We start from the raw sequence: 26,185 nt of genomic DNA, 5'->3' as shown, positions 1-26,185 counted from the left end.
GAACTTTAGTGATGCTGTATCCAGATAACAGGGAATTCATCATCACCAATTCTCAGTTAGAGCCCCGCCTGACAGACTGGTTAAGCCCTGTATCTGTACATGTATTTTTGTTAGATCCATTTTCTAATGTAAGGCAGTTCCCGCCTGCCTACCTGTGCCAATATACAGGTAAATATGTATACAACAGAAATTGTTGTGGTGCACAAGAATATAAGATATAACAATAATGTAACTCATTAACTAGTGCGATGTAATTAAAACAGTGTAGTTCGTAAAGATTATCATTAACACATTGACTTCTTGTATGATTAGACATAATGATAAAATGTCAATAATCAGTCGTATAATTCTGATATAATTATCTACAAATGGACAAGGAAATCAGTTATAAAAACAAGCACAAGCGACAACGGACGATTCATTTCTCTGTCTTTACGTAAGGAGCCTCGGTAGACCTGTATGAGTTGCCACACGACAGATTTCTGGGTTTGAGAAATTATTAATTTACCTTTTCTATCCGTACGTATAATAGTTAAACTCAGCAATTCCGTTAAAACCGCATCGGCTTGTTATCTTTAGCTTACGATACACCTAGCATACAGCAACAGAATACAGACAAAACAAAAACAAAACAAAAACACAAAAAAACGAGAAGAATAAAAGCAGGTACTCCGGAAGGGAGAGCGCTGTCTGTTTTTACGACACCCGTCATGCACATCTACGTCAAATCCAGGAATTATCACATTAGTACCAGAATGAGAAAATTAGTAGCGACAATAGAACCACCAGCATTGAAAATGTCAAGTTTCACATCGACATCCACAGTCCTCATCCTATTGAAGACAAGCCACTATATATCTAATCAAATGTGACATGTAAACACCGTGATTAGGAAAACGGCGCACTTTCTTAGAATGGTAAATTCCCAGTTGTAATGATTTTAAACCATCACGCTTGTTATATAGCTTTGCTGCAAGCAGTCCCTGATAATTATGTTGCAAGTAGAGATCGAGGTAAGCGGCTCATGTAGACGATTCACGAGAATCTGTAGTACATATGTTAGAAACGTGCGATACATTTTTGGATAACGATGCACTGTAGCATCTTTAATTAACTCTAAACATTATCAGTCTCCGACAAAATCAAGTTTAACGAAATACGCTCCAGCATACTAGTAGTTAACGACAAAAAAATATGACGCCGTTCGCCTTTCTTGGAAAAGCTCCCATTACAAAGAAAGGAATATGCGTATAAGCTATTAAATCTGGAATGACGTATAGGTGTGTACCAAACGTATCCTGAAATTAACCTTTAATGGAAGGCACCCTTCGAAACTAAGGCCTTTCATGTAAAGCTCTCGTAGCCGAAACGTTTGGATACTATGTAGATCGCCTGATTTTATGTGTAACAAGAACCAGAATGTTAGGTCGCCTGATTCTCCCGGGCCTTTATAACGACACCGGAATGTCATGTCACAGACACATCGGTATGACATCACTCTCGGACCTTTATAATGACACCGGAATGTCATGTCACAGACACATCGGCATGCAATCACTCCCGGGCCATTATAATGACACCGGAATGTCATGTCACAGACACATCGGCATGACATCTCTCCATGACCTTTATAATGACACCGGAATGTCATGTCAAGGACACATCGGCATGACATCACTCCCGGGCCTTTATAACGACACCGGAATGTCATGTCACAGACACATCGGCATGACATCACTCCTGTGCCTTTATAATGACACCGGAAAGTCATGTCACAGACACATCGGGATGACATCACTCACGGGCCTTTATAATGACACTGGAAAGTCATGTCACAGACACATCGGCATGCAATCACTCCCGGGCCTTTATAATGACACTGGAAAGTCATGTCACAGACACATCGGCATGACATCTCTCCCAGTTAGCTCTATGTTAATGGACTTGTTCCTAAAATCAGAAAACGTGTTGTGATATAATGTGTTGTGGTATAATGTGTTGTGATATAAAGTGTTGTGATATAATGTGTTGTGATATTGTGTTGATATTTTGTTGTGATATAAAGTGTTGTGATATTATGTGTTGTGATATAACGTGTTGTGATATAAAGTGTTGTGATATAATGTGTTGTGATATTGTGTTGATATTTTGTTGTGATATAAAGTGTTGTGATATTATGTGTTGTGATATAAAGTGTTGTGATATATTGTGTTGTGATATAATGTGTTGTGATATCGTATTGTGATATAACGTGTTGTGATATAATGTGTTGTGATATAAAGTGTTGTGATATAATGTGTTGTGATATAATGTGTTGTGATATAATGTGTTGTGATATAACGTGTTGTGATATAAAGTGTTGTGATATAATGTGTTGTGATACATTGTATTGTGTTGTGATATCGTATTGTGATATAACGTGTTGTGATATAATGTGTTGTGATATAATGTGTTGTGATATAAAGTGTTGTGATATAACGTGTTGTGTTGTGTTGTATATGTGTTTGTGATATAACGTTGTTTGTTGTGATATTTTAGTAATGTGTTGTGATCTGATATGTTTGTGGATATAATGTGTTGTGATATAGTGTTGTGTGATATTGTTGTTGTGATAGTTTGATTGTGTTGTGATTAGTGTTGTATAGTTGTATGTTGTGTATATATGTGTTGTGATATAACGTGTTGTGATATAATGTGTTGTGATATGTGTGATTTGTTTGTGATATGTTGTGATATCTGTGTTATGTGTGTGATAATGTATTGTGATATAATGTGTTGTGATATAGTGTTGTGATATAATGTGTTGTGATATAACGTGTTGTGATATAATGTGTTGTGATATTGTTGTTGATATTTGTGTTGTGATATAATGTGTTGTGATATAATGTGTTGTGATATAATGTGTTGTTATATAATGTGTTGTGATATAATGTGTTGTGATATAACGTGTTGTGTATGGTGTTATAAGTGTTGTGATACAGTGTTGTGTATGTGTTGTGTAGTAGTTGTATATATGTGTGTGATATATATTGTGTTGTGATATAATGTGTTGTTATATTGTGTTGTGATATAATATGTTGTGATATAATGTGTTGTGATATAACGTGTTGTGATATAATGTGTTGTGATACATTGTATTGTGTTGTGATATAATATGTTGTGATATAACGTGTTGTGATATAATGTGTTGTTATATTGTGTTGTGATATAACGTGTTGTGATATAACGTGTTGTGATATAATGTGTTGTTATATATTGTGTTGTGATATAATATGTTGTGATATAATGTGTTGTGATATAACGTGTTGTGATATAGTGTGTTTGTGATATAATATGTTGTGATATAATGTGTTGTGATATAATGTGTTGTGATATAATGTGTTGTGATATAATGTGTTGTGATATAATGTTGTATGGTTGTGAATACGTTGTATATTGTGTTTTGATTATGTGTTGGATATGTTTGTGATATAATTGGTTGTGATATATGTTGTGATATAATGTGTTGTGTTATATTGTGTTGTGATATAGTGTTGTGATATAATGTGTTGTGATATAATGTGTTGTGATATAATGTGTTGTGATATCATGTGTTGTGAATAGTGTGTGATATGTGTGTTGATATATGTGTTGTGATATAATGTTTGTGATTAATTGTGATTTGTGTATATAAGTGTTGTGATATAATGTGTTGTGATATAGTGTTGTGATATAATATGTTGTGATATAATGTGTTGTGATATAACGTGTTGTGATATAATATGTTGTGATATAAAGTTTGTGATATAATGTGTTGTTATATATTGTGTTGTGATATAATATGTTGTGATATAATGTGTTGTGATATATTGTGTTGTGATATAATGTGTTGTGATATAACGTGTTGTGATATAATGTGTTGTGATACATTGTATTGTGTTGTGATATAATTTGTTGTGATATAAAGTGTTGTGATATATGTGTTGTGATTATTGTTGTGATATAATGTTGGTTATTTGGTGATATAATGTTGTGATATAATGTGTTGTGATTATTTTGAATATGTTGTGTTAATTTTGATTGTTGTGATTAACGTTGTTGTGATATAATGTGTTGTGATATAAGTGTTGTGATATAATGTGTTGTGATATATTATGTTGTGATAAATGTTGTGATATAAAGTGTTGTGATATATTATGTTGTGATATAAAATGTTGTGATATAAAATGTTGTGATATAAAGTGTTGTGATATAAAATGTTGTGATATAAAATGTTGTGATATAAAGTGTTGTGATATAAAATGTTGTGATATAAAGTGTTGTGATATAAAGTGTTGTGATATAACGTGTTGTGATATATTATGTTGTGATATATTGTGTTGTGATATAACGTGTTGTGATATATTGTGTTGTGATATAATATGTTGTGATATATTGTGTTGTGATATATTGTGTTGTGATATAAAATGTTGTGATATAATGTGTTGTGATATCGTGTTGTGATATAAAGTGTTCGGTATTGATATGTCTGGTGTACAGTCCTTCCTAGACACCCGGTCTTTTTCTCCTCGACCATACAGAATACAGCAGACACTTACATGCATGATAATGATTTTCATTTTTGCCAATTTCCCGTTTCTTAGCTATGTTTTAGCATGCCCTAGTTGGTCACTATTTATGGGCTCGTTTTCAATATCGTGATTTTGAGAAAGTGTCATTATAAAGATTTGACCTAGATTTGCATGACAGGTGACGTCTTGAAGCGGAAGACGTGTATCCCTCCGAATCCCCTGGTCTCATTTTCTCTTTCAATTTCTCTTGGGTCTCCATGTGGATCTTTGATACCATTGACACGTCGGTATTCTGAATCCTTTCAATAGTCTTGTCAGAGAAATTGTTCCAATTCTTTGGGAAATGGTGTTATTTAAAAACGCATATGACAGGGAAATACTCCTTTTTTCCTCCGTGAGTGGAGAAACCCCAACAAAGATTTCTTATATATATCAAGAGTACCTGTCGTCGCCAACCTATCTCCCGAGAGTTGAGTCTTGCCGTCGGACATACTTCATATATATGTAACAGGAGAAGGAGGAAATGTAGCAGCCAGACCGGGGTTCGAACCCGGGACCCTCCGAGCTCTAGACGGACACTCTACCAGTTCCGCTACATATATAAAGACTGTGGATTAGGAATTCGTGCCAAGGCCATGTATGTGATCTGACACAAAAGAGACTGACAGAATATATTATCGTTGTTTTTTAATAACTGTGTGGGTTAAGTCTCAATATCACGCTAAAGACTATTGCTCGCCTGAGCACTGCAGCTACATGATTTGTAATACACAATACACACCACCATAATTACGTCGGAAACCCGAGGTCAGTGCCCTATATATGTACTATACTGCCTTCAAATGTAGGTGAATCGATCACGGGTCACTGCTTCACAGTCTCATTGATCTGTGATTTGAGCTTCAAAACATTGGCAGCTTACTATTCATCAAATAAAAAGACCGTAAATAGCGGCTTTATTTTATCATCTTCATAATCTTCAATTCTGAAATAAATGTTTGCTTCGGCAACAAGTTGACAACCCTTAAAGCATTTAAAAAATTATCATTAAAGTCGTATTCGTGAAATTATTCATGATCTGTTGTTATTGTGTTGTGATTAGACTTTCTATAAGCGCGAGTGTGACTCGAGGGTCGGAGACCTTTCTTGCGTCGCACCATGCAGCGGTCAGAAGAGAATGACCACGCGCGAATGGTCAGTTATATTGATTTACCATACGTCCTTTTCGGTCATTATCCGTACTTTCACCCAGATATTAAAATTTTAAACACAATATTATTTATTCAGACACGAACACGCACTATAAGTTAATATATAGATAGAATAAAACTTGGACCATATGATAGCAGTAAGGATCTCATCACGGACAGGTAGGTGAGCTTGTCTTCCTTTGCCTGAAAAAATGATTGCAAAGTTTACCTACAATTGTACATTTTAATTATTGTATAATAGTAGTCACGTAATCAATCGCATTGTTTAGTGGGTACTTATTAATAATTTATGTAGGCAAAATATCATTAAAAATTACTTCATCGACGAAATAAGCATGTGCAAATATATGAATATTCTGCATAAAACACATTTCACCTTATGTCAATCGATTCTTATTTAGTCTAATATAGGCCTTATATTGCAATGCATGTCTATTAATCAGATGAATGCACTACATTGGGAAATTTCTTTTACAATTTTAATTATAATTTGCGTTCTGGTCTAATGCAAACGAGCACTCACTCGTTGAAATATTGCACCATACCACGCAGTTATATTTTTAAATACTTACGTCAATCAATGACTCATATATCTTTGTTATTCTGTATACTGATATGTGAAGCCATTTTGGGTCTTACCTTTCTAATCAAGATATTTGTATTTATATAGATATATAACTAGATATATAATCTAGTTCAGATAGCTCTATTTCTTAAATATTTAGAGAATTTCTGTAAAAAATAGAAATGTCTTTCTTTTACGTATTTAAAATAAGATATTTCTAATTTGAATAAATATATCTCTAATTGATATACAGATAGCTTAATTAAATGGATAAAAATACAAACGACTAACCATGTAGCCTACACATATACTTATCGTAAACATTAATTAACGTCGTCTAATTAATACGTTCAACGTACGGCCCAGGCAACCAAGGGAGGTAATACATACATTGTGTATTATAGCATTACGGTATACAAACCGCACTTGAGAGTAAAACGTGCGTTTCATTAAAAAAGAACTATTTCATTTTTTTCATTTATATATTCTAATAGCAATGACGATTTTTTTCTGTATAACCGAAGTCACATCTAACTAGTTACTTAATTGGGAAATTACTTTTTACTTCATTTGACTTTTGAAACGACCCCCAGTTTCGATGGGTTCAGCGCATGTAAACACATAGATCACGTGACCAAATATAAACCGGCCAAAACTGGTGACAGCTGAAAGTCGACAAGACTAGAACGCGGCGGAATTATAGATCTCGTTCAAGGTAGGCACTTAGATGAACGTCATATCGCTGATAGAGAGTACTAGTAAACTAACAAGTTCACATAGGAACGTATTTATTCAGTAAAATATAACATTTTGAACAGTATAACTGGTGATCCAGTAGATGAACCCTGCATGATCAGCTGCGGAACAGCTGATATTTCGAGGTCACCACTTGAATTTTTAGCAAACAAACATTATAGTGGGATTATAAAACAGCTGATCATGTAGGATTAAAGATATAAAATTTCATACCATCTTGTGTAGGCTTGAATGTACACAATTAACCATTGTTAGAGGCAAACTTCTTTGTATCAAACTGCGTTTTGCACACTCTTGGCCTAGCTCGGTAATGGCCACCGAAAAACGTAAACATCGTGCAATGTGTGTGCGACTGCGTGTACAGTACTACTGTACGGATAAAAAAAACGCCGAGGTTATAAGGGACTGCCAGTAGAATAACCAATTTGATTGGTGTTTTGGAATGTCATTGTTGTCCATTTGCTCATTGTATGCGTGTAAATTAAATCTTTCATAAAAAGAAGAACGAAATTGTTGCCTAGGATATAACGTTAGACTACAATATACTTAGATTTGTGGAGTTGTAAGGGGGAGGACTGATTGGAAATTATAGTTGTTTGACCCAATGCTCCCTGTCTCGTACGATGCGACCCAGTAGATTCCGTAACTCATGTGACAGTCCTTCAGAAGTGTTAGAGGTGTGGTCATACTCATTATATATGGTAAAAGTCTAAAACATAGCTATAACATATTTGCTTCTCAACTCCAAGATACTCTTCAAACCATAACTGAGTGGACGTGCACCAAAAGTACTGCCATATTCAACCTAATAACCGAACGAGTCCTTATACTTCTCTATGAAGAAGAAGAGTCATCATACTGATTTCAGGTAGCAGAACTAGTGTACAGCAGTTAATTTTGCCTCATTTTGGATAATAAGTGATTGGTTTTAGTACGGATGTAAACATATGTATCAGGATAACTGTTCAAAATATTTAAGCTACTGTATATAGATACCATGCATGTATATAGTTAGAAGGGGAACAAATTTTGCATTAATAGGGATTCTAGCTTCTGAGGGGCTCAAGCCAATGGATAATGGGATCCGATAAGGGAAACTGAGGTTATGCATTTAGATAACTACTTGTCACAAATGACCAATGAATGGATTAATTTTGACAAAGTTTAGTCAGGCATATCCTTATAGAGGACAAATGCCGACTTGGGTCCCTGATTCAGGAAGGCCCGACAGAGTTAATTTTATTAAATCTCTACTTGTATTTTCCAATTATTACTGTCCAGGTGAGCAATGCAGGCCCCTTGCACCTCTTGTAATATTATTATTGAATTGAAACGTCTGGAAAATCTAATTCAATAAATAGCTCAACTATATCACAAAACTACCATGCATTACCCAGTTGAGGTTGCATCAAGAAGATATTACCTTGTTAACTGCCTTTATTAAGATTAAAGGTGTCATATGGCCGCTGTAGGCCAGCATCTGGATCTGCCACTGTAGAATACTACAATTTAAAGTCTTGTGCCTGCATACAATGTACATGGATATATTATATATTGTACAAGTAATGTTTAATTTCCCCATACAGTGGCCATATGGTGTTCTGTTTTTCATAATCTGAGGTCATATATATATGTGCATCACCCAAAGCTGTGGTGGATCGAGAAGGACTTCAGGGCCCATGCAAGTCTGACTAATTTTAATTGGAAAATGTGTTTTTTTGTTGTTTTTTTTTTAATCTGGTGTTCAATAATTTGAAGTCATGTGGAAATTGCCTGTTTGGAATATACCACTGAAGATGATCAATCATATCTACATGTATGCCTAAACTAGACACTGATGAGCTGAACTCTAGAAAACTACTGGGTATGTTAAATCATACAAATGCATGGTGAACATATATATGCCACCAAATTGAATTATTTTCAGCTATTTTCCTCTTTGGTAACAAGCATTACTTTTATTAAGATAATTTTTTAAGTATTTTGAACTCGGATATAATTAGGAATTTGAAGTCCTGGGTAACTGATCATATGCTCTTATGTTTGCTATTTTGTGCCACCTACACTGCATGTCATATAAGAATTAGTTTAAAGGGACATTACTTTTTTTCCATTGATTATAATACGTTTGATACTTTTCCAGCTACATTTCTGCGCTATATCCTGATGTTCACATTGAATTCCAATGTCCAGCTAAGCTTGATCATGGCCACTTGATTAACTTGGGAAACCCTTCTCAAATTTAGCACTGATAACCACATCACGTACATGGCTGTTTTGAAAACAAGTCAGTCATTTGTAAACAGGAACACATTCTGCATGGGGAGACAAAGTATATGGAAACACAATTTTTCGACATTGGATTTGGTCAACGTTGTGACAAATGTACATGTTATTTGATAATTCCAAGTAAATTCAGAATTATGAAAAAGTGACAATTTAATATTCTCAAAACACACTTACCGACAACAGAAATTAAATGCGTGCAGCTTGCTTGAACTGTTTCCATCTACTATACATGTTGCTTCTGTAGCAAAATTCTAGGGGTTTTCCTTTGCGCATTTTGCCATCTTTTGTTCTATGACTGATGCTGTAACTCTGCAGCTGATTCACTTGGGAAGCCATTTTTGTTTACAGGTGTATGTGTGGTGTGTGGTGTGACTGCATTATAGATCATATATGATGCAAAACAATACATCACTGCCCTGCAGGTATACGTAGGGCGTAAGAATTGTACCTGCTGCCCCCATTGCATGATCGTAAGAGGCGACTAAACTTGGGATCTTATCTTTTCTCTTCTTTCTTAACAACTTTCTTCTTCCTAATGTTCCTTGACAATGCCTCACTTTTGGCCATTTAGTTGAGCGTTCGCCACTGTGAGGAAGGTTTTGGGTTCTGTCCCTTGGCCGAGACATACCAGAGTCTTTAAAAATGGTAGTTGCTACTCCTGCTTAGCGCTCAGTATATTTGGAGTGGAACGACTGGTTCGCCCGTTGTCAGTATAATGTGACCGGGTGGGGTGTCCTGCTGGGTGTCTTTGGCATAACTTCAGTGAGGTAGCACTATAAATCGGCAAAAGTTCCGGCCTATCACAAGGAGACTTAACACGAACATACTGCAGCCTCCCAAAGCACACATACGCACTCACCACACGCATGCATGTCCCATGCACAGGAGGCCGTCCTTAAATGACCTTATATGTTAATAGGACGTTAAACAAAATAAACCAAACCAAACCAAACTGTTGATCAACAGAGATAGATTTCCCTTTAATAGTCATTGATTCACATCTTATATATTATATCTCAGCAAAATCCAATTTTCTTTGTCTATATTGTGATCATGATTCACTTGTTTTTTAAATGTAATAATTTAAGAGAAGTACACAATTTTTTTTTATCATGATGTTGGTTTAAAAACAAATGGGCAGTAATGGGGATTTCTTCAGACAGAATACCATGTAAACTTGAATGAACTTTTTTTCTTTCAGGAATGTGTTATTCATGAAGACGAATTCAGAGGAAATGGAGGAACCTGATTTCAATGTGTTGAACCTTGCTCAGGTAGCAAGTTCAAATTTGACTGTTGCAAGCATCCACACCATTGGCACTATAAGCATGAGCAGTGCCAATCTTACCCCTCTACCTCAGAAAAAGTTGTTCTACTCACGGGAGGCATCTGTAACAGGGACAGATCTGTTGCCAATTTGCAGGATCTGTCAACTTCCAGGAGATATAGCTGACCCACTCTTCTCTCCGTGTAGATGTTCTGGGACACTAGGCTTCATTCATTACACGTGTCTGAAGGTAATAACAGTTCTAGATTCTGTCTAAACCAGACTCCATTGGAACTATAATTTGGCTTGTTTAATTTGTAGAGTTCCGCATTGTATAGAGTCTGGTTTTATATTGCATGTACAATATAATTATAATAAAGGTTTGTTATATGTATTTATTATGTACCCACAAAAATCTTAAAGTATATTTAATTGTATCAGTGTAAAAAGTGTTTATATATCATAAATACAATATGAGTACAAAATGTATAAGATATAAATTCAACGTTGCTACTGCAATCGTGATCCCATGATCATTACATTGCTGACCCACGATTGCTTGAAAAGGTCTATCTTTTGAGTAGAACTCATCTTCTTATTGATGGATCGGAGTCCTCTACCATCGGAATACATTCATATAGGTAGATACCAGTCATCTTTTTTTCGTTTATTTTACAGATGAGTTCTGGAATATAAAGCATGTGTCAATGTAGTCCAGCTCGTCTCATTTTCATTTTAAGACTCTTCTTTTATGTCCATACCAGAATAAAGTAATTGAACAAAATGTGTTATTTCCAATTCAGAAGCATGCATCATGCTCTCAGTTTTGAGTATAGACCACTGTACTTGATACTGGTATCAATCATATATGTACACACACAACTACTAATACTAAGCTAATGTTGGGAGCCACTTAAGTTAAAATTTGTATGCCACTTTGGCATGCATGGATAAACATATATTGCTCTGCCCTGCAGTGCAGTATATTCATGTTTAAGTAGCAAGGGAGACAGCGTGTCTCTTTGGGTGTAATTTTAGGGATCAATTGAATTAAAGACCTTGATATATCACAGAGCCAGTGCACCAAGGACAATATTTTTTATCCAGTTTTTAAACAAACAATAATGTTTGTTTATTTTTTGTAGTACTGAGGTGGAAATGCAAAAGAAACAAAAGAAACTTTTCTTTCTAATTCACCTTGCAATAAATTTTGCTTGATGGACATCAATAACGCTTAATGATTTATTTGTGTTTTCTTCTATGGATTTACAGTTGATAAGCTATTCCGTAATTTAATTAGAAGAGAAATCATGGTTGAACGAAATTGTTGGGCATGGATGCTAATTAAATACTATTTATAAATATTATGATTGTGATCATGACCATGTCAGTAATGCATTTGAAGAATCAAACACAGCACATGCAGGCATTAAAGGAAATCTTGTGTTTTTCACAAATATTCGCTATTCTTACATGTTACTGTGAATTATATATAAGCTTTCATCCATTTCACCACTTGCATATATCATTGCTATAATTAGATAGTTGATGAACATGTCGGCAATTGATTTGGTATCATTAATTAGTGACCATTTTACTCCGGCTATAAATGTATTGCGCTTTCTAAAGAATATTTTAGGAAATAATAATATAGGTCAAAATTAAAATTATAGGAAACACGTTAAAAGTAATAATATATTCAATTGGCAGTATAGCAGATTCCAGCTATATGGTATGTCCTGTATTTGGCTGTAGGCCAATGTTATAATACACACACAGAGCTGCTAAGTGATCATGATAGCTTGATAAAGAATTATTACTTCGATATGAACCTGTTTTAGGTTTAAAGTCATAGAAAATCTTTATTTAGAAGTTAGTCAAAGAGCAAGTGTTCAAGGTTTATTAGCCCATCATCATCTCATGGTAGGGCTATTCAAATTGCCCTGCATCCGTGATCCGTGGTCTGTCTGTAAACAATCCTTGTTATCACTATTTCTTGAAATGTACCAGAGTGATATTTCTCAAACTTCTATGTAGGGGTCCCAATTGGTCCCTATAGTTGTGTTATTTCAATTTAGATTTTTGGTCAGAAAAACAAAATGGTCGACAGCTGGCAGTCATCTAGGATTTTGAGAATTGAAGTTTGTTTTTGCTATTTCTTGAAAAGTACTCGATGGATATTTCTCAAAATAGATAGTTAGGTTCCCCATGGTCTCTAGTAGTTGTGCCAATTCAAATAAGATTTTTGATCAGAAAAACAAAATGGCTGACAGGTGCCAGTCTTGGATTTTGAGAATTAAACTTTGTTATTGCTATTTCTTGAAAAGTACTGGAGGGATATCAAATATCGGATTGTTAAGAGTAAAAGAAGAAAGAAGGGAAAAATATAGATAAGATCAGTCTGACATATATATATAGAACCAATAAAGATCATTCATTGGTGGCGCCAAGATCACTCTGGGATATCTTGTTTTCAGAGAAGTTATAAATAATGATGTAATTATTTCACTCGCTAGGTAGGTAAAGTGATAACAATTTGGCTTTGTAATTAGATGTGTATACATACTGTAGTGTATGTAAGTACCATATAAACAAGGTTTTCGCTCCTTCATAACATCATTAAGATATCATTGATACAAGTCATAAAGTTGATGTTGTTTCCATGACCTATTTTCAACGTCCGATCGTCATTGAAAAAAAATGGTTGTCAATGTGGAGACCATAACGTTTAACTCAACCTATAACCACCGTTACGGTTGATGAAACATTGTGTGCCCATGCCGGCCACTGGCCATGGGTTGGTAACCATGTTTAGTGGACAATGTCATTTCACTCTTTGATAGGAGGTGTTGTTTTTTTGTCTTTTTATGGGGTTTGATATTAAAGAAGTCTTTTATCGATTCGGACAATTTTTCAGACTTTAGACTGCATATGTATAACTTGGCTTGTGAAAGATGAAAAAACAGTCTTGTGTTTTGAATAACTCCATTCCCAATGCATTTTAGCCTGATTTTTCCCAAAGTGATTTTAATTTGTGTTCTCAGTGCAGCAAAAGTGTGATATTTTAGAAATGAAACAGCAGAGAATAATGGCAATATTATGAGCTAAAACAGGAGACAAGTTTCTTCAAATATGCCAAATTTTGTCAGAGCAATTCAAAATGCTTGAGATAAAGAGAAAAAATGTCAAGAGTTGACATGTTTTGGAACGTGACTGTATGAACCTCGTGATATTGACCATGTTTGGACGTTAGGGTGATTTAATATTCAGCAGATAGATTTTGTAAAACTATACTGCTACCATGAATTAAATGTATAACCTACTAAATAGCCCCAAAAGTGTGACATTAATGTCACTTTCAGACATTTATTAACAGCCACACATACAAAAATAGTATAAACTAGTAATTATAACAGAGGGGATGAATATTAATGGAATAATAATTGATGTACATATGTATACGAAGCTTATATGTAGAACTTGTTATTTATACATGTAGTTGAATGGACTTTGCAAAATAGCTGAAATGTTTTGTGTAGAGAGTATGTACAGAAATCGGTCAGCTGGCTGCCTACATGTATATATACACCAAGTGTAGGGAGTAGGTGTGTGCTAGGTACAGTAAACTGGGATCAGCCTTCACTCAGGAATCCTAGCATCTGGTTCCTCTAGCCTGCTGCCCTTGGTAACACTCATACTGACAATACACTGGTTGGTAGTTATGACATATCCACAACTGATTCATATGTACCTTTCGAGGATATATTATATTCATTACTACAATCTTATACTGTGCACAATTTAGAGATGAAAATTACAAAGCTCAGATAGCCAATTAAATCTTCAGGCAATGCTGTTCACAAAAAAACCTGTATAGTCCGGTCCCATGCGTGCTGTCTGAAACAATATATGTACTGTCCCTGTTAAAGGGATACATGATCATATTTGTATGTTTATATGTGCATGTATATATATATATATGTGTGTGTGTGTGTGTGTGTATCTGCCAATATATTATCTACAACAAGATTATGGCAATGTGCCAAGATTAAGTTGGTTAATCTAAGGCATTGGTTCTTTATGATAGACCAGGGTCAGTGTCTTGCTCACAATATAGTGCTCAGAGGTTATGGGGAATACTATATAGGTATGTATAGCCTGACTATACATTGTACATGTAATATATATAGTGGTTATTGATGATATCTGATCTCCAATAAGCTGATCTTAAATTAAAGAGATTAACATTCAGCTGAAGAATCAGTATCTAACTAAGGCCTCACACCATGGCAAGCTGCTACAACATAATCTAGCTTGGGCTCCACACCCGCTGCTAAAGCAGTATCTAGCTAGCTATAGGGCCCCAACACCAGTCGCTAAAGCAGTATCTAGCTAGCTATAGGGCCCCAACACCAGTCGCTAAAGCAGTATCCAGCTAGCTATAGGGCCCAACACCAGTCGCTAAAGCAGTATCTAGCTAGCTATAGGGCCCAACACCAGTCGCTAAAGCAGTATCAAGCTATCTATAGGGCCCCAACACCAGTCGCTAAAGCAGTGTCTAGCTAGCTATAGGGCCCAACACCAGTCGCTAAAGCAGTATCTAGCTAGCTATAGGGCCCAACACCAGTCGCTAAAGCAGTATCTAGCTAGCTATAGGGCCCAACATCAGTCGCTAAAGCAGTATCAAGCTAGCTATAGGGCCCAACACCAGCTGCAAAATCAAGTTTTGAAGGCCCCAACTTCTAACTAAAAATCCAAGACAAAGTACTAGGTATACACACAAGCTGCTAAAGCAGTACTAGTATATATCTAAGCTAAGGTATCCAGCCAAATCACTTAGCTTGAAGTCATGATCATTCAGTGTCTAGAAGCTAGCTCCAGCTGATTCAAAGACAGTTACAAACATTTTGAATTTCAATATTGCAACACAATGAGATGATGAGTGATTGCTAAATTATATATAATTATGTGTTATATACATTGTACAATTTGGTTAGGGCTTATATTTAGATAGATGTTGTGACTGAACATTCTACATTGCAGTACCATCTTAGATCAATATTTTGACTGCACTCTCTGCTCTAGCATCATCACAGACATATGGCTAATGGTCAGACTTCTGCTGTTGGTTTGGTTGTACATGACTTCAACCTTGACCTATGCTTTGGCTTCACAGAAACATGACTACAGCTTTGACTATATATATACATGTATACATAGATGTACTTCCCCACAGCTTTGATCTATACTTTGATGACTGTACATGACTATATTTGTAGCTTTGACTGTAACATAGCTATGGCCTTGACCTATACTCTGGTTATAAATGGCTATGACCTTGGCCTATTATTCTTTACTTTGACTGTACTTAGCTACAGATTTGACCCACTTGTCAGTACATGGCTACAACCTAGATCTTGGCTACAGATTTGACCCATACTTGTCAGTACATGGCTACAACCTAGACCTTATATATAATTAGCTACATATTTTACCCACTTGTCAGTACATGGCTGCAACCTAGACCTTGGCTACAGATTTGACCCATATATATATACTTGTCAGTACATGGCTACAACCCTGACCTTAGCTACAGATTTGACCCACTTATATAATTATCAGTACATGGCTACAACCTAGACCTTGGCTACATATTTGACCCATATATACTTGTCAGTACATGGCTACAGCCTAGACCTTAGCTACAGATTTGACCCATACTTGTCGGTACATGGCTACAACCTAGACCTTAGCTACAAATTTGACTCATACTTGTCAGTACACGGCTACAACCAGTACTTTGGCATGACATATGGCCTTAACCTATACTTAACAAGTTGTATATATATATTTATCCTGCAACTGCCACCGCATTGTCGGAATACACCCACCGTATATATTTTTGCTGTATACGGCAGTGACGGAAAACAGCTGTATTTTGGAATCATAGCACGTGCGTCAGTTCGACTGACCTACTTCAAAGTGAAACTACGTTTAAAAGGCGAACATATTTCTGTCATTTTTGACATCGTTTCACTTCAAAATGATTATTTCTGATGATTATTTTTATGACTGTTGCAGGATAAATAGAATACATGGTCAGTGTCTTAAAATATAAGTTGTATTTTTGGCTCGGGACAGAAAGACAAAAGTAGCTCGCCAAGGCTCGCCACTTTTGTCTTTCTTTACCCTCGCCAAAAATACAGCTTATATTTTAAGACACTGACCATGTATTCTCTATATATCTGGCTATAGTTTTGGCCAATATGTATACAAAGTCATGTACTTTAAATGTACCATCTGTACTTGTATCATCAAACAAATTAAACTAGGTGTGACCTTTGAAAATAGTATGATCATGACTATACATCAGCACCACAATGATCACCAGACATTGATGCTAGACACCAGTGTTAGTAACTTTATAATTCTTTTATTTTAGAGGTGGATTGATATTTCAACTAGAAAGACAAAGAAGCAACCACGTTGTGAACTTTGCCACTACCAGTTTCACAGACACAAGCGCTTTAAGGTAAACAATGTTTGACAATGTGAGAAAAAAAAAAAGTTTACTGTTTTGTATAATGAAGAAATTTTATATTGAGACTCAAATATATTGATCGCCATCAAGGTAAGTTACAAGTTTAAGCTAAAGAAAATAATCCTTTAAAAAATATTTCATCATTTCAAATATAAAGCAAGAGAATTTGGTACAAGATGTCTATCAGCAGGGCATGAGAGCCCTTGAGTTTTGGTCGTATTTCAATTAAAAATCCTGATGAGTAACTTTTCAGTCAACTGTTACTTGTAGGAAAATGTGATTCTCAGAAACCTGGGACATTGCCCTAGGTACACTGAGTAAATTGACATGTAACATACTGTTACTGAGAGTATTTATGAATTGGTCACACTTTTAACAGAATGTAGGTCAGCCTTATGTAAATGCTAGGTTATATATATGCTAGACTGATATAGTATGCCACCTCATGTGTTAATCCATGATCCCTTCAGTGAAATTGTATCTAGCTCCTGGCTGACCCTACCATATGCTACATTGTGTATGAAGAAAGCAGCTGTTTTGCTCAACTTTATTTGATTTATGAAATAAAACATATTTAACTTGAGATGTGTGAATGATTGATACAGGTATATATTTAAGATAAAGTAGAAAAACTTGAAGGTAATAAATATAAGTAGAATTGACAAAAAATTATAATAATAGCTTGTGAATTGGTCGATTTGGAAAAGTGCAAATAATGGAAGAATACTTTCATGAAGTAAAGTATATAAAAGATAAACAGATGGTCCAGGTTCTGAATAACAAAACTGATATGCTGTAGAATAAAAATGTATATGAACACAACTACTCCAATTTGTTAATACTTCCAGTTAACATAGTGATGCTTGCTCTTTCATCAGTTCATTTAGAACAGAGTTCTACCTTTTTGAGAGACATACCTTCTCTGGAATAGCAATATATAGGAACATTCTACATGTAATAAACACCTTTCAGACTACTTCTATTTAGGATAATTATTAGGTCCTTTAACTGTTCTACCTATTTATGGAACAGATCTTGTGTATCTTTGCAAAAGTTTTGAAGGTCTGCTTCGACATAATTACCAGGTAACATATTTGTGCTGACTTCTGAAAATCATCTAAAAAAGTATAACTATGAAAAAAAACACCATATGCTATCAAACATTTGAAAATCCTTACTTTTAAATATTCATCAAGTTCCTTAAAATGCTACCTTTCTAATATTTGTTATCTTCTGTTAATTTCTAGTTTAAGAACTGGAGGTGGCCAAAAGTGAACACAAGAGACAAGATACTCCATATTATTTTCTTCCTGAATCTCCTCATAATGATTGGCTGTGCAATAGCTACGGTCATGTGCTTTTTATCGGACAAAGGGCAGATAACCAAGTTTCCCAAGAACAAGGTGGAGCTGACTGTGGAGGAGATCATCACCCTCGCATGTGGTGTTATGTTTTTTGTGGCTTTCTTTATAGCAATGACAGTAGAAATAAAGGCCAAGCATACCGTCTACAAACTATGCATGAAGTTCATAGTACACAATACAGAGTGGAATGTCGACTCATATGATCGTAGCAAGGACCCGGGGCTCAAGGTGGCTCCACAGTACGTCTAATGACTCCGAACACATCCACACGACTTCTTTAATTTCTCTTCAGTTTAGTAAATGTCTCATGGAAAAATAAAGATCTTTGGTAGTCAACAGCAATATACTTTGACAAAAGACTACAAAGTTTCAGTAAATTTATCAAATTCTGCTTTAATACAAGAACAAATGTTTCATACCAGATACTATTTATTGTTATTAAGATTTAGATATTTCCACTTTCTTTTGAGCATGTGTGTGGACACTGTATGTGTAAGCCACATGAAGATATTGTAACTATATATAATTAGTAGTTATAGGCATTAAAAGTTTTCAATAGAATATTCTTACTTACTCTGGAGAAAAATACAATGAATAAGTTTGAAAAATAAGAATTTGGCACAAGAGAATGGTAAAAATTTTAGCGTTTCAATGTCAATAACTGTAAACGATTATTATGTCTGTGTGGAAACACAACTGGTTGGAATCAAAGTGTAAATTCTTTTCTGACTGTAAATTAAAAAAATGCACTTAACTTAAAAAATCTCAGGAAAATGGTGTCTTGGCAGAAGCTAGTGTTTTAGGCACATTGTCTCACATCACTGTGTTAATGGTGTTATATACTGAAAGATTTGATAGAAGACTTTATTACCATAGTTAGTAGTAGATAAAATTACCATGGTGATAGATAGCTCTGATGGATACAGAACATATTACCTGTACCTGCCCACCGGCATTCAGCACAGTCCAGTTCTGCTACATGGTACATAAATACCATAGTGATTGGTAGATTTGATAGATACAGGATATGAATACCAGTGATTGGTAGATTTGATAGATACAGGATATAACTACCAGTGATTGGTAGATTTTATAGATACAGGATATAAATACCATAGTGATTGGTAGATTTTAAAGACACAGGATATAAATACCAGTGATTGGTAGATTTGATAGATACAGGATATAAATACCAGTGATTGGTAGATTTTATAGATACAGGATATAAATACTATAGTGATTGGTAGATTTTAAAGACACAGGATATAAATACCAGTGATTGGTAGATTTGATAGATACAGGATATAAATACCAGTGATTGGTAGATTTTATAGATACAGGATATAAATACTATAGTGATTGGTAGATTTTAAAGACACAGGATATAAATACCAGTGATTGGTAGATTTGATAGATACAGGATATAAATACCATAGTGATTGGTAGATTTGATAGATACAGGATATAAATACCATAGTGATTGGTAGATTTGATAGATACAGGATATAAATACCAGTGATTGGTAGATTTGATAGATAAAGGATATAAATACCATAGTGATGGGTAGATTTGATAGATACAGGATATAAATACCAATTCCCCTTACTGGAAAAAACAGGTTTAATTTACAGTGTTGTAAGATTACACACATACATATATATACCGTACTAATGGTGCATACTGAAAGCAATATGAACTGAAGCTTATAACAACACAATGCCAGACTAATATATATATATATATACCAATCTAATGGGGATGTCTGTACCTGATGTGTTTGAGATAGAAGAGCTCCTCCACATGGGGATATCTGTACCTGATGTGTTTGAGATAGAAGAGCTCCTCCACATGGGGATATCTGTACCTGATGTGTTGGTGCCTAAGACACCATGTAAAACTGCCTGTAGACACCAGGAGACTGTAGGGGAAAGTAATTTCTATCCGTATGTGCCTTGACATTGAAATTTTTTTTTTTCTAGAAGACTTGCAACATAAATATGTATGTTATATATGTTGCATTTCACTCAAAAGAAAGCTGAACTGTGAAGTTTACACTTTATCAACTTCTGCCACAGTATAATGTTTATATTAACTTAGTCACAACTTTAAAACCTTGTCCTGTACATTTATTTGTTTACAATACTCCCAAGATTATTGTATTCCTGTTAATTATAATTATTATTTGTACTTCTATGTTATTTCATTGAGATGAATTAATCCTCATGATCACCATTAACAAGTTGAATACCATATTTCTGGTTTTTATTGGCCCTTTAAACAGTTTATCTGTATATGTTTTATGTGTCTAGCTCATTCACTGAACATTTTAGGGTGGAGGGAAATTATTTTTGAACAAATGTTACATTTATCATTGATAAAATCTGTTCATTTCCTGGCCGTCCATGCTAAGTATTTTAACTAGATATAGCTACTGTTTGTCTAACCTGTGTGGCAGGTCTTGTGAAAGGGCCTGTGTTAAACAAAGTCATCTAACATATTGATAATTGATACAAAGAGATATTACTGCTACCTTTAAGTATATGGTATTCAACAATTTATTCTGATATAGAAATGAACTAACCTGCTCAGTGTGTTTGGTTTGTACCTGTATATTATTATTTGTGAATGGATGGTACTTTAGAGCTACTGAATGGCTGTGATATTTGTGTGTGAGGTTGTTAGGAGAATCTCTTGTGTGATCATAACTTGTGCAAAAGGCACATTTGATTGTTATACAAGGTTGGTAAACTGAATCAAAGGGCATTTGTTTGATGAATGATCATTTTTGTTTTGTTTTTTTATGTAATATAAAAGTGCTGTTTTTTCAGCTCTCATTACTGGTAATTATGGGCTATATAATATTGGATTTTTATAAAGATGGTACTTTTTGTGAGTATTTCTTTATCTAAGTAATTATAAGGTCTAACCCTACTTTATAGTACACACCGTATGTATAAAGGCCTGTTTAAGGGCCGTCCCTTCGCCAGTGGTAACATTGTTGTCTGACATCTGTACATCCAATAGCATTCTGTCATACATATCCAGAGATGTCATAATTTTTTACCTGTAGCTGTTTCATCAAACCCAAATTAGACTGGTGCTTTCCTTAGAGGATAATTGGCATATCAGTCAAAATATGCTCATTATATGCAGAATGTAGAACAGGATGCATGTGATAATTTATTTTAGAGACTGTCTACAAGGTAGTCCACAGTAAGTGTTTGTGATATGGTCTGTATTTAAGGTACATTCCACAATGGATACTGGTTACTCCATTTCTTTGCCAATCTTTCCCCTTTGTAAGCTATACAGTATCAGTAACTCTTTCATTAATATATATATGCCAACAACTTCAAGTTCCAACAGTAAATCATAGGGCTCCATAATATATTTAATGACCGTTTCATTTGCACTTTGTAAATTAAAGGTACATGAACTTGAATGGAATGTACTGTCATGTAGCAATTTATCATTATTTATACCTGTACTCTACGAGTTGTCATTCATTACAAGCGCTTATATTGCAGTCAGTGTCAAAGCATGGCTGAAATAGATATACAATTTAAGTTTTGTTAAGAATGCTTGTTTTCCCCATTGATAGAGATAATAAGTGTAAGGAAGACAACTCCAGGTACATTTAGTATAAGGGAGATGTATGGTAACAGTTTATCCTAAATGTAATCTATATGATTGTGTATCTTACTAGTCCTGTTTTAGGGATAAATATGTTTTGAAATATGATGTAAATTTTGTTTTCATACATCAATGACAAAGACAAATAATAGTACATGCACATGTATACTCTAATTGCTTGATAACTCTCTTTGTGGGTATTATTAATACCAATTTAATGATAATTATATAAATGTTTATGATTTTTACTAACAAATGTGTTATGTATGTACATTATGTAGTTGTGTTAGATCTTTGTATACGTGTACAATGTAAATGAAGGTGTATGGTGTAGAAACTTACATACTGATTGTAAACAAATGAGCAGATTTTACATTGACATGTTCATTATAAGCAATGTTCTCAATGTCGAACTCTTGAACAAGTTTTTAAACAATCTTCATTTATTTTTCAAAGAGATGAAACTATTACAATGGAAATGCAGACCTGTACTTCAGTTTAAAGGTGGTGTATATGTTATAATACCAGTCGATATGTGAACTGTGTGGGGCAGTGTAGACAGGTTTATATAACTACCAAAGTATACATGTGTAATCAGCAGACGATGAGCTATAGTAGAGGAGTCTTTTGACTGGTTGTGTCCAACATGTACAAGTATTTGTTATTGTCAGATAACATAGTCCTCTTCTACAGGTCATGTATCTATAATACACACATGTTTAGAAATAGACAGTAGTATAGGAGGCTGACCTTATGGCACATGACTTATTTACAAATTACTCATATGTACACATCTCAAAATGTGAAACTGTATATTGTTTTATTACGAGAAAAGTTCCTCTTCTTGATGTAATTCAATTTCTACAGAGCGAAAAAGTACAGGATGTGATGAATTGATAAAATCCAGTACTGAAGGTGAATTACTACTGTACTAATGATCACTGATTTTACATGAGAGTTCTCTTCTTTGCGTGTTGACAAATCAGAGGCTGTGTTTCAAATTTCCCACATGTCATTTGCTAGGAACAAATTAATTTCAGTTTCTTATTCGTAATTTTTGTTGCTTAGATGCATCAGATGACATATTGGCCAGGAATGTTTTGTGTAATATATAAAAGCTGATAATTACTTGACCATAACATCAATGTATACATGTATGCACATTTTGGATGACACATACATTACTTGATTGATTGTGAAACCAATGAATAAGGTGTTTCTGACAAAATACAGTTAAAACTGGTGTAACTACCAGCTACTGCTGAATTACATGTATACTGCAGTAGGTATAGACTTTTATCCAGTGGATTTACACAGTAAACCTTACTAGTCTTTTTTAATAATATATGTTGTAATTTTCTAAAAATGATGTAAATATATATATAACTGTGTAGATATCAATCATCCTCTGGAAAGCATATATTTCTGATTAACGAGGTTTCACTTTCAAATGATTCAGAATTGTGTCGAGTGCCATATAGAAATCTTGTTACAGCCATTCAGAACTTATTTTACTTTTTTGGTGCAACGTACTTACATTTTACTTCTTGTTTATTTCTGATATTATTATTGCTGTTAGTGGAATACAAGTCCAGTTTACCGGGGTAAATATTATTAGTATCGGAATGCACGTCCAGTTTACCTGGGAAAATATTATTAGTATCGGAATGCACATCCAGTTTACCTGGGAAAATATTGCTGTTAGTATCAGAATACACATACAGTTTACCTGGGTAAATATTGCTGTTAGTATTGGAATGCACGTCCAGTTTACCTGGGTAAATATTGCTGTTAGTATCAGAATACACATACAGTTTACCTGGGTAAATATTACTGTTAGTATCTGAATACACATCCAGTTTACCTGGGTAAATATTACTGTTAGTATTGGAATATACATCCAATTTACCTGGGTAAATATTGCTGTTAGTATCTGAATACACATCCAGTTTACCTGGGTAAATATTACTGTTAGTATCTGAATACACATACAGTTTACCTGGGTAAATATTACTGTTAGTATCGGAATATACATCCAATTTACCTGGGTAAATATTGCTGTTAGTATCTGAATACACATCCAGTTTACCTGGGTAAATATTACTGTTAGTATCTGAATACACATCCAGTTTACCTGGGTAAATATTGCTGTTAGTATCTGAATACACATCCAGTTTACCTGGGTAAATATTGCTGTCAATATCACCTACTTCCCCAATATACTGTTACTGTTATAGAGTTAGATGATGTTTTGGTCCTTTACTACAGGTTTGAAGAGCAAAGTTACATTTTACTGTAAGTAGTAGTTTCTTTCTCATAATGGTGTGATCATTTTGAGATTAGAGTACTTACAACAGCAGAGTGAGGATGTCATGTCATATAGCCACATAATCAAATAGTGTTTAAGTCTCCTAACACTGTCTTAGTATGGAGAGGCTGTGGAAGAAATAAGACAGATAATGCACTTTTGACTCTTCTTAATTACTTGTGTGTAAGTAATCAGTATTAGTTCAGACAAGTGTTTTAACTTGATGTGTAACCATAGGACATTACAAGCATGTCAGTGGATTATGATTAGTGCCTGTAGTTTTGTGTCATATTTCAAAGGTTTTTGTTTGTCTTAAGTCTTCAGCAGATCATGTACAAAACACAAGTTGGTGTTAGATAACATTTTTGTAAGATGTTCAGAGTTGTTTGACAATTTAGTTTTGATCCCCGACCAATTGTTGGATTAGCAGGACTTCAGGTGCATACACTGAGGCAGCTCTTGAAGGTTCCTTTCCCTAACTGCTAATCTACACTTACTATCATAATTACTATATAATGATAAACTCAACAGTAAGTGCTATCATTGCTTTTTATTGTGAAAACCATTGACAGTGCTATCATAGTTATTTACTATTATATGAATTTTAATACCTGTATATGTAATTAACAGTGCTATCATAATTACTGTATATACACTTGACAATGTTTTTAATTATCTACTGTAAATATACTCACTGTGCTATCATAATTAATTACTGTATATACACTTACAGTGCTAGCATCTCTATATTTTTCATTATTTGTGATATATTATGTTGAAATAATGTTTTCTATCAAATAAAATATGAAATACATCCCATTTCTTGTGTTATTTTATAGCTACAAACATACACCTGCATGCAGTTTGTTACTGATGAGGACATATATTCATGAGCAGATAATTTAAGGAATCCTGAAAGGGATACTGTATAACAAAATATTTGCAGGTACTTTATTTTCAAGCTTCACATATTTTAATTAAGATATTTTTTTGGGTATAAATAGCATATTTTTGGGTATTAGAAAGTATATGTATTTCTCCATAAGAATCTGACAGATCTTTGTGTATGCTGTTGGACCGTAACTGTACTGTGGTCATCCTCGATACTCTAGAGGTGCTGAGAGTGAAAGCATACTTAACTCCTGGATTATAAAGGATGGACTGAGGTATCTGGATCTTAAATGTTGTACAATTGTAACTATTTACTTTTATGCCCAGGTATATGACTAATCTGAGGGGCATATTGTTTTACCCTAGCTGATTCTGTCTGGCCGCCACCGCAATATAGGTTTAAGTTTATTAGCAAGCTTTTGATGCCTATACGACTTAAAGAAAATCAGCTCTACAATGATAATTTCTAGCATTACACTTATGTAATAACTTTGAGGTCTCGTGGTTATAGGAATTGAATTGTTATTACTGTAAAATTTGGAATTGTCATGTAGCAAAACTGGCAGAACTGTAGGGACTAAATGTCAGTAGCCAGCTCATATAGCTCTCTTGAGTTTAGAGATCCCAGTTGGGATCCCATTCCTGCTGTTGCATTCTTGCTCTCCTGTTGCATTTGACACCAAAACTAAATACCCATGGAAGGTGGTATAAGGTCTTGTTTGCATCTTTGGGGTTCAGAAGACTAATTGTTGAAGGGGGAGGAATGTATATTGAACTGGACTTCGTTGAACATCAGTGGCCAGGTTAGCT

General features: G+C 34.5%; 1 protein-coding gene across 1 annotated transcript; it reads left to right on the top strand.

Annotated features, from left to right (window-relative positions):
* Positions 1 to 6,959: 6,959 nt before the first annotated feature.
* Positions 6,960 to 19,827, top strand: LOC117325123 (E3 ubiquitin-protein ligase MARCH8-like). Its single transcript, XM_033881084.1, has 4 exons — positions 6,960 to 7,041; positions 10,573 to 10,888; positions 17,081 to 17,170; positions 18,427 to 19,827. Exons 2-4 carry the CDS (start codon positions 10,586 to 10,588, stop codon positions 18,790 to 18,792), a joined length of 759 nt encoding a protein of 252 aa, XP_033736975.1. The 5' UTR covers positions 6,960 to 7,041; positions 10,573 to 10,585; the 3' UTR covers positions 18,793 to 19,827.
* Positions 19,828 to 26,185: the final 6,358 nt, after the last annotated feature.

This window comes from Pecten maximus, chromosome 4 (genome assembly GCF_902652985.1).
Source record: "Pecten maximus chromosome 4, xPecMax1.1, whole genome shotgun sequence".
NCBI lineage: Eukaryota > Metazoa > Mollusca > Bivalvia > Pectinida > Pectinidae > Pecten > Pecten maximus.
The sequence above is the reverse complement of the archived record's forward strand: the minus strand, read 5'-3'. Positions and strand labels throughout refer to the sequence as shown.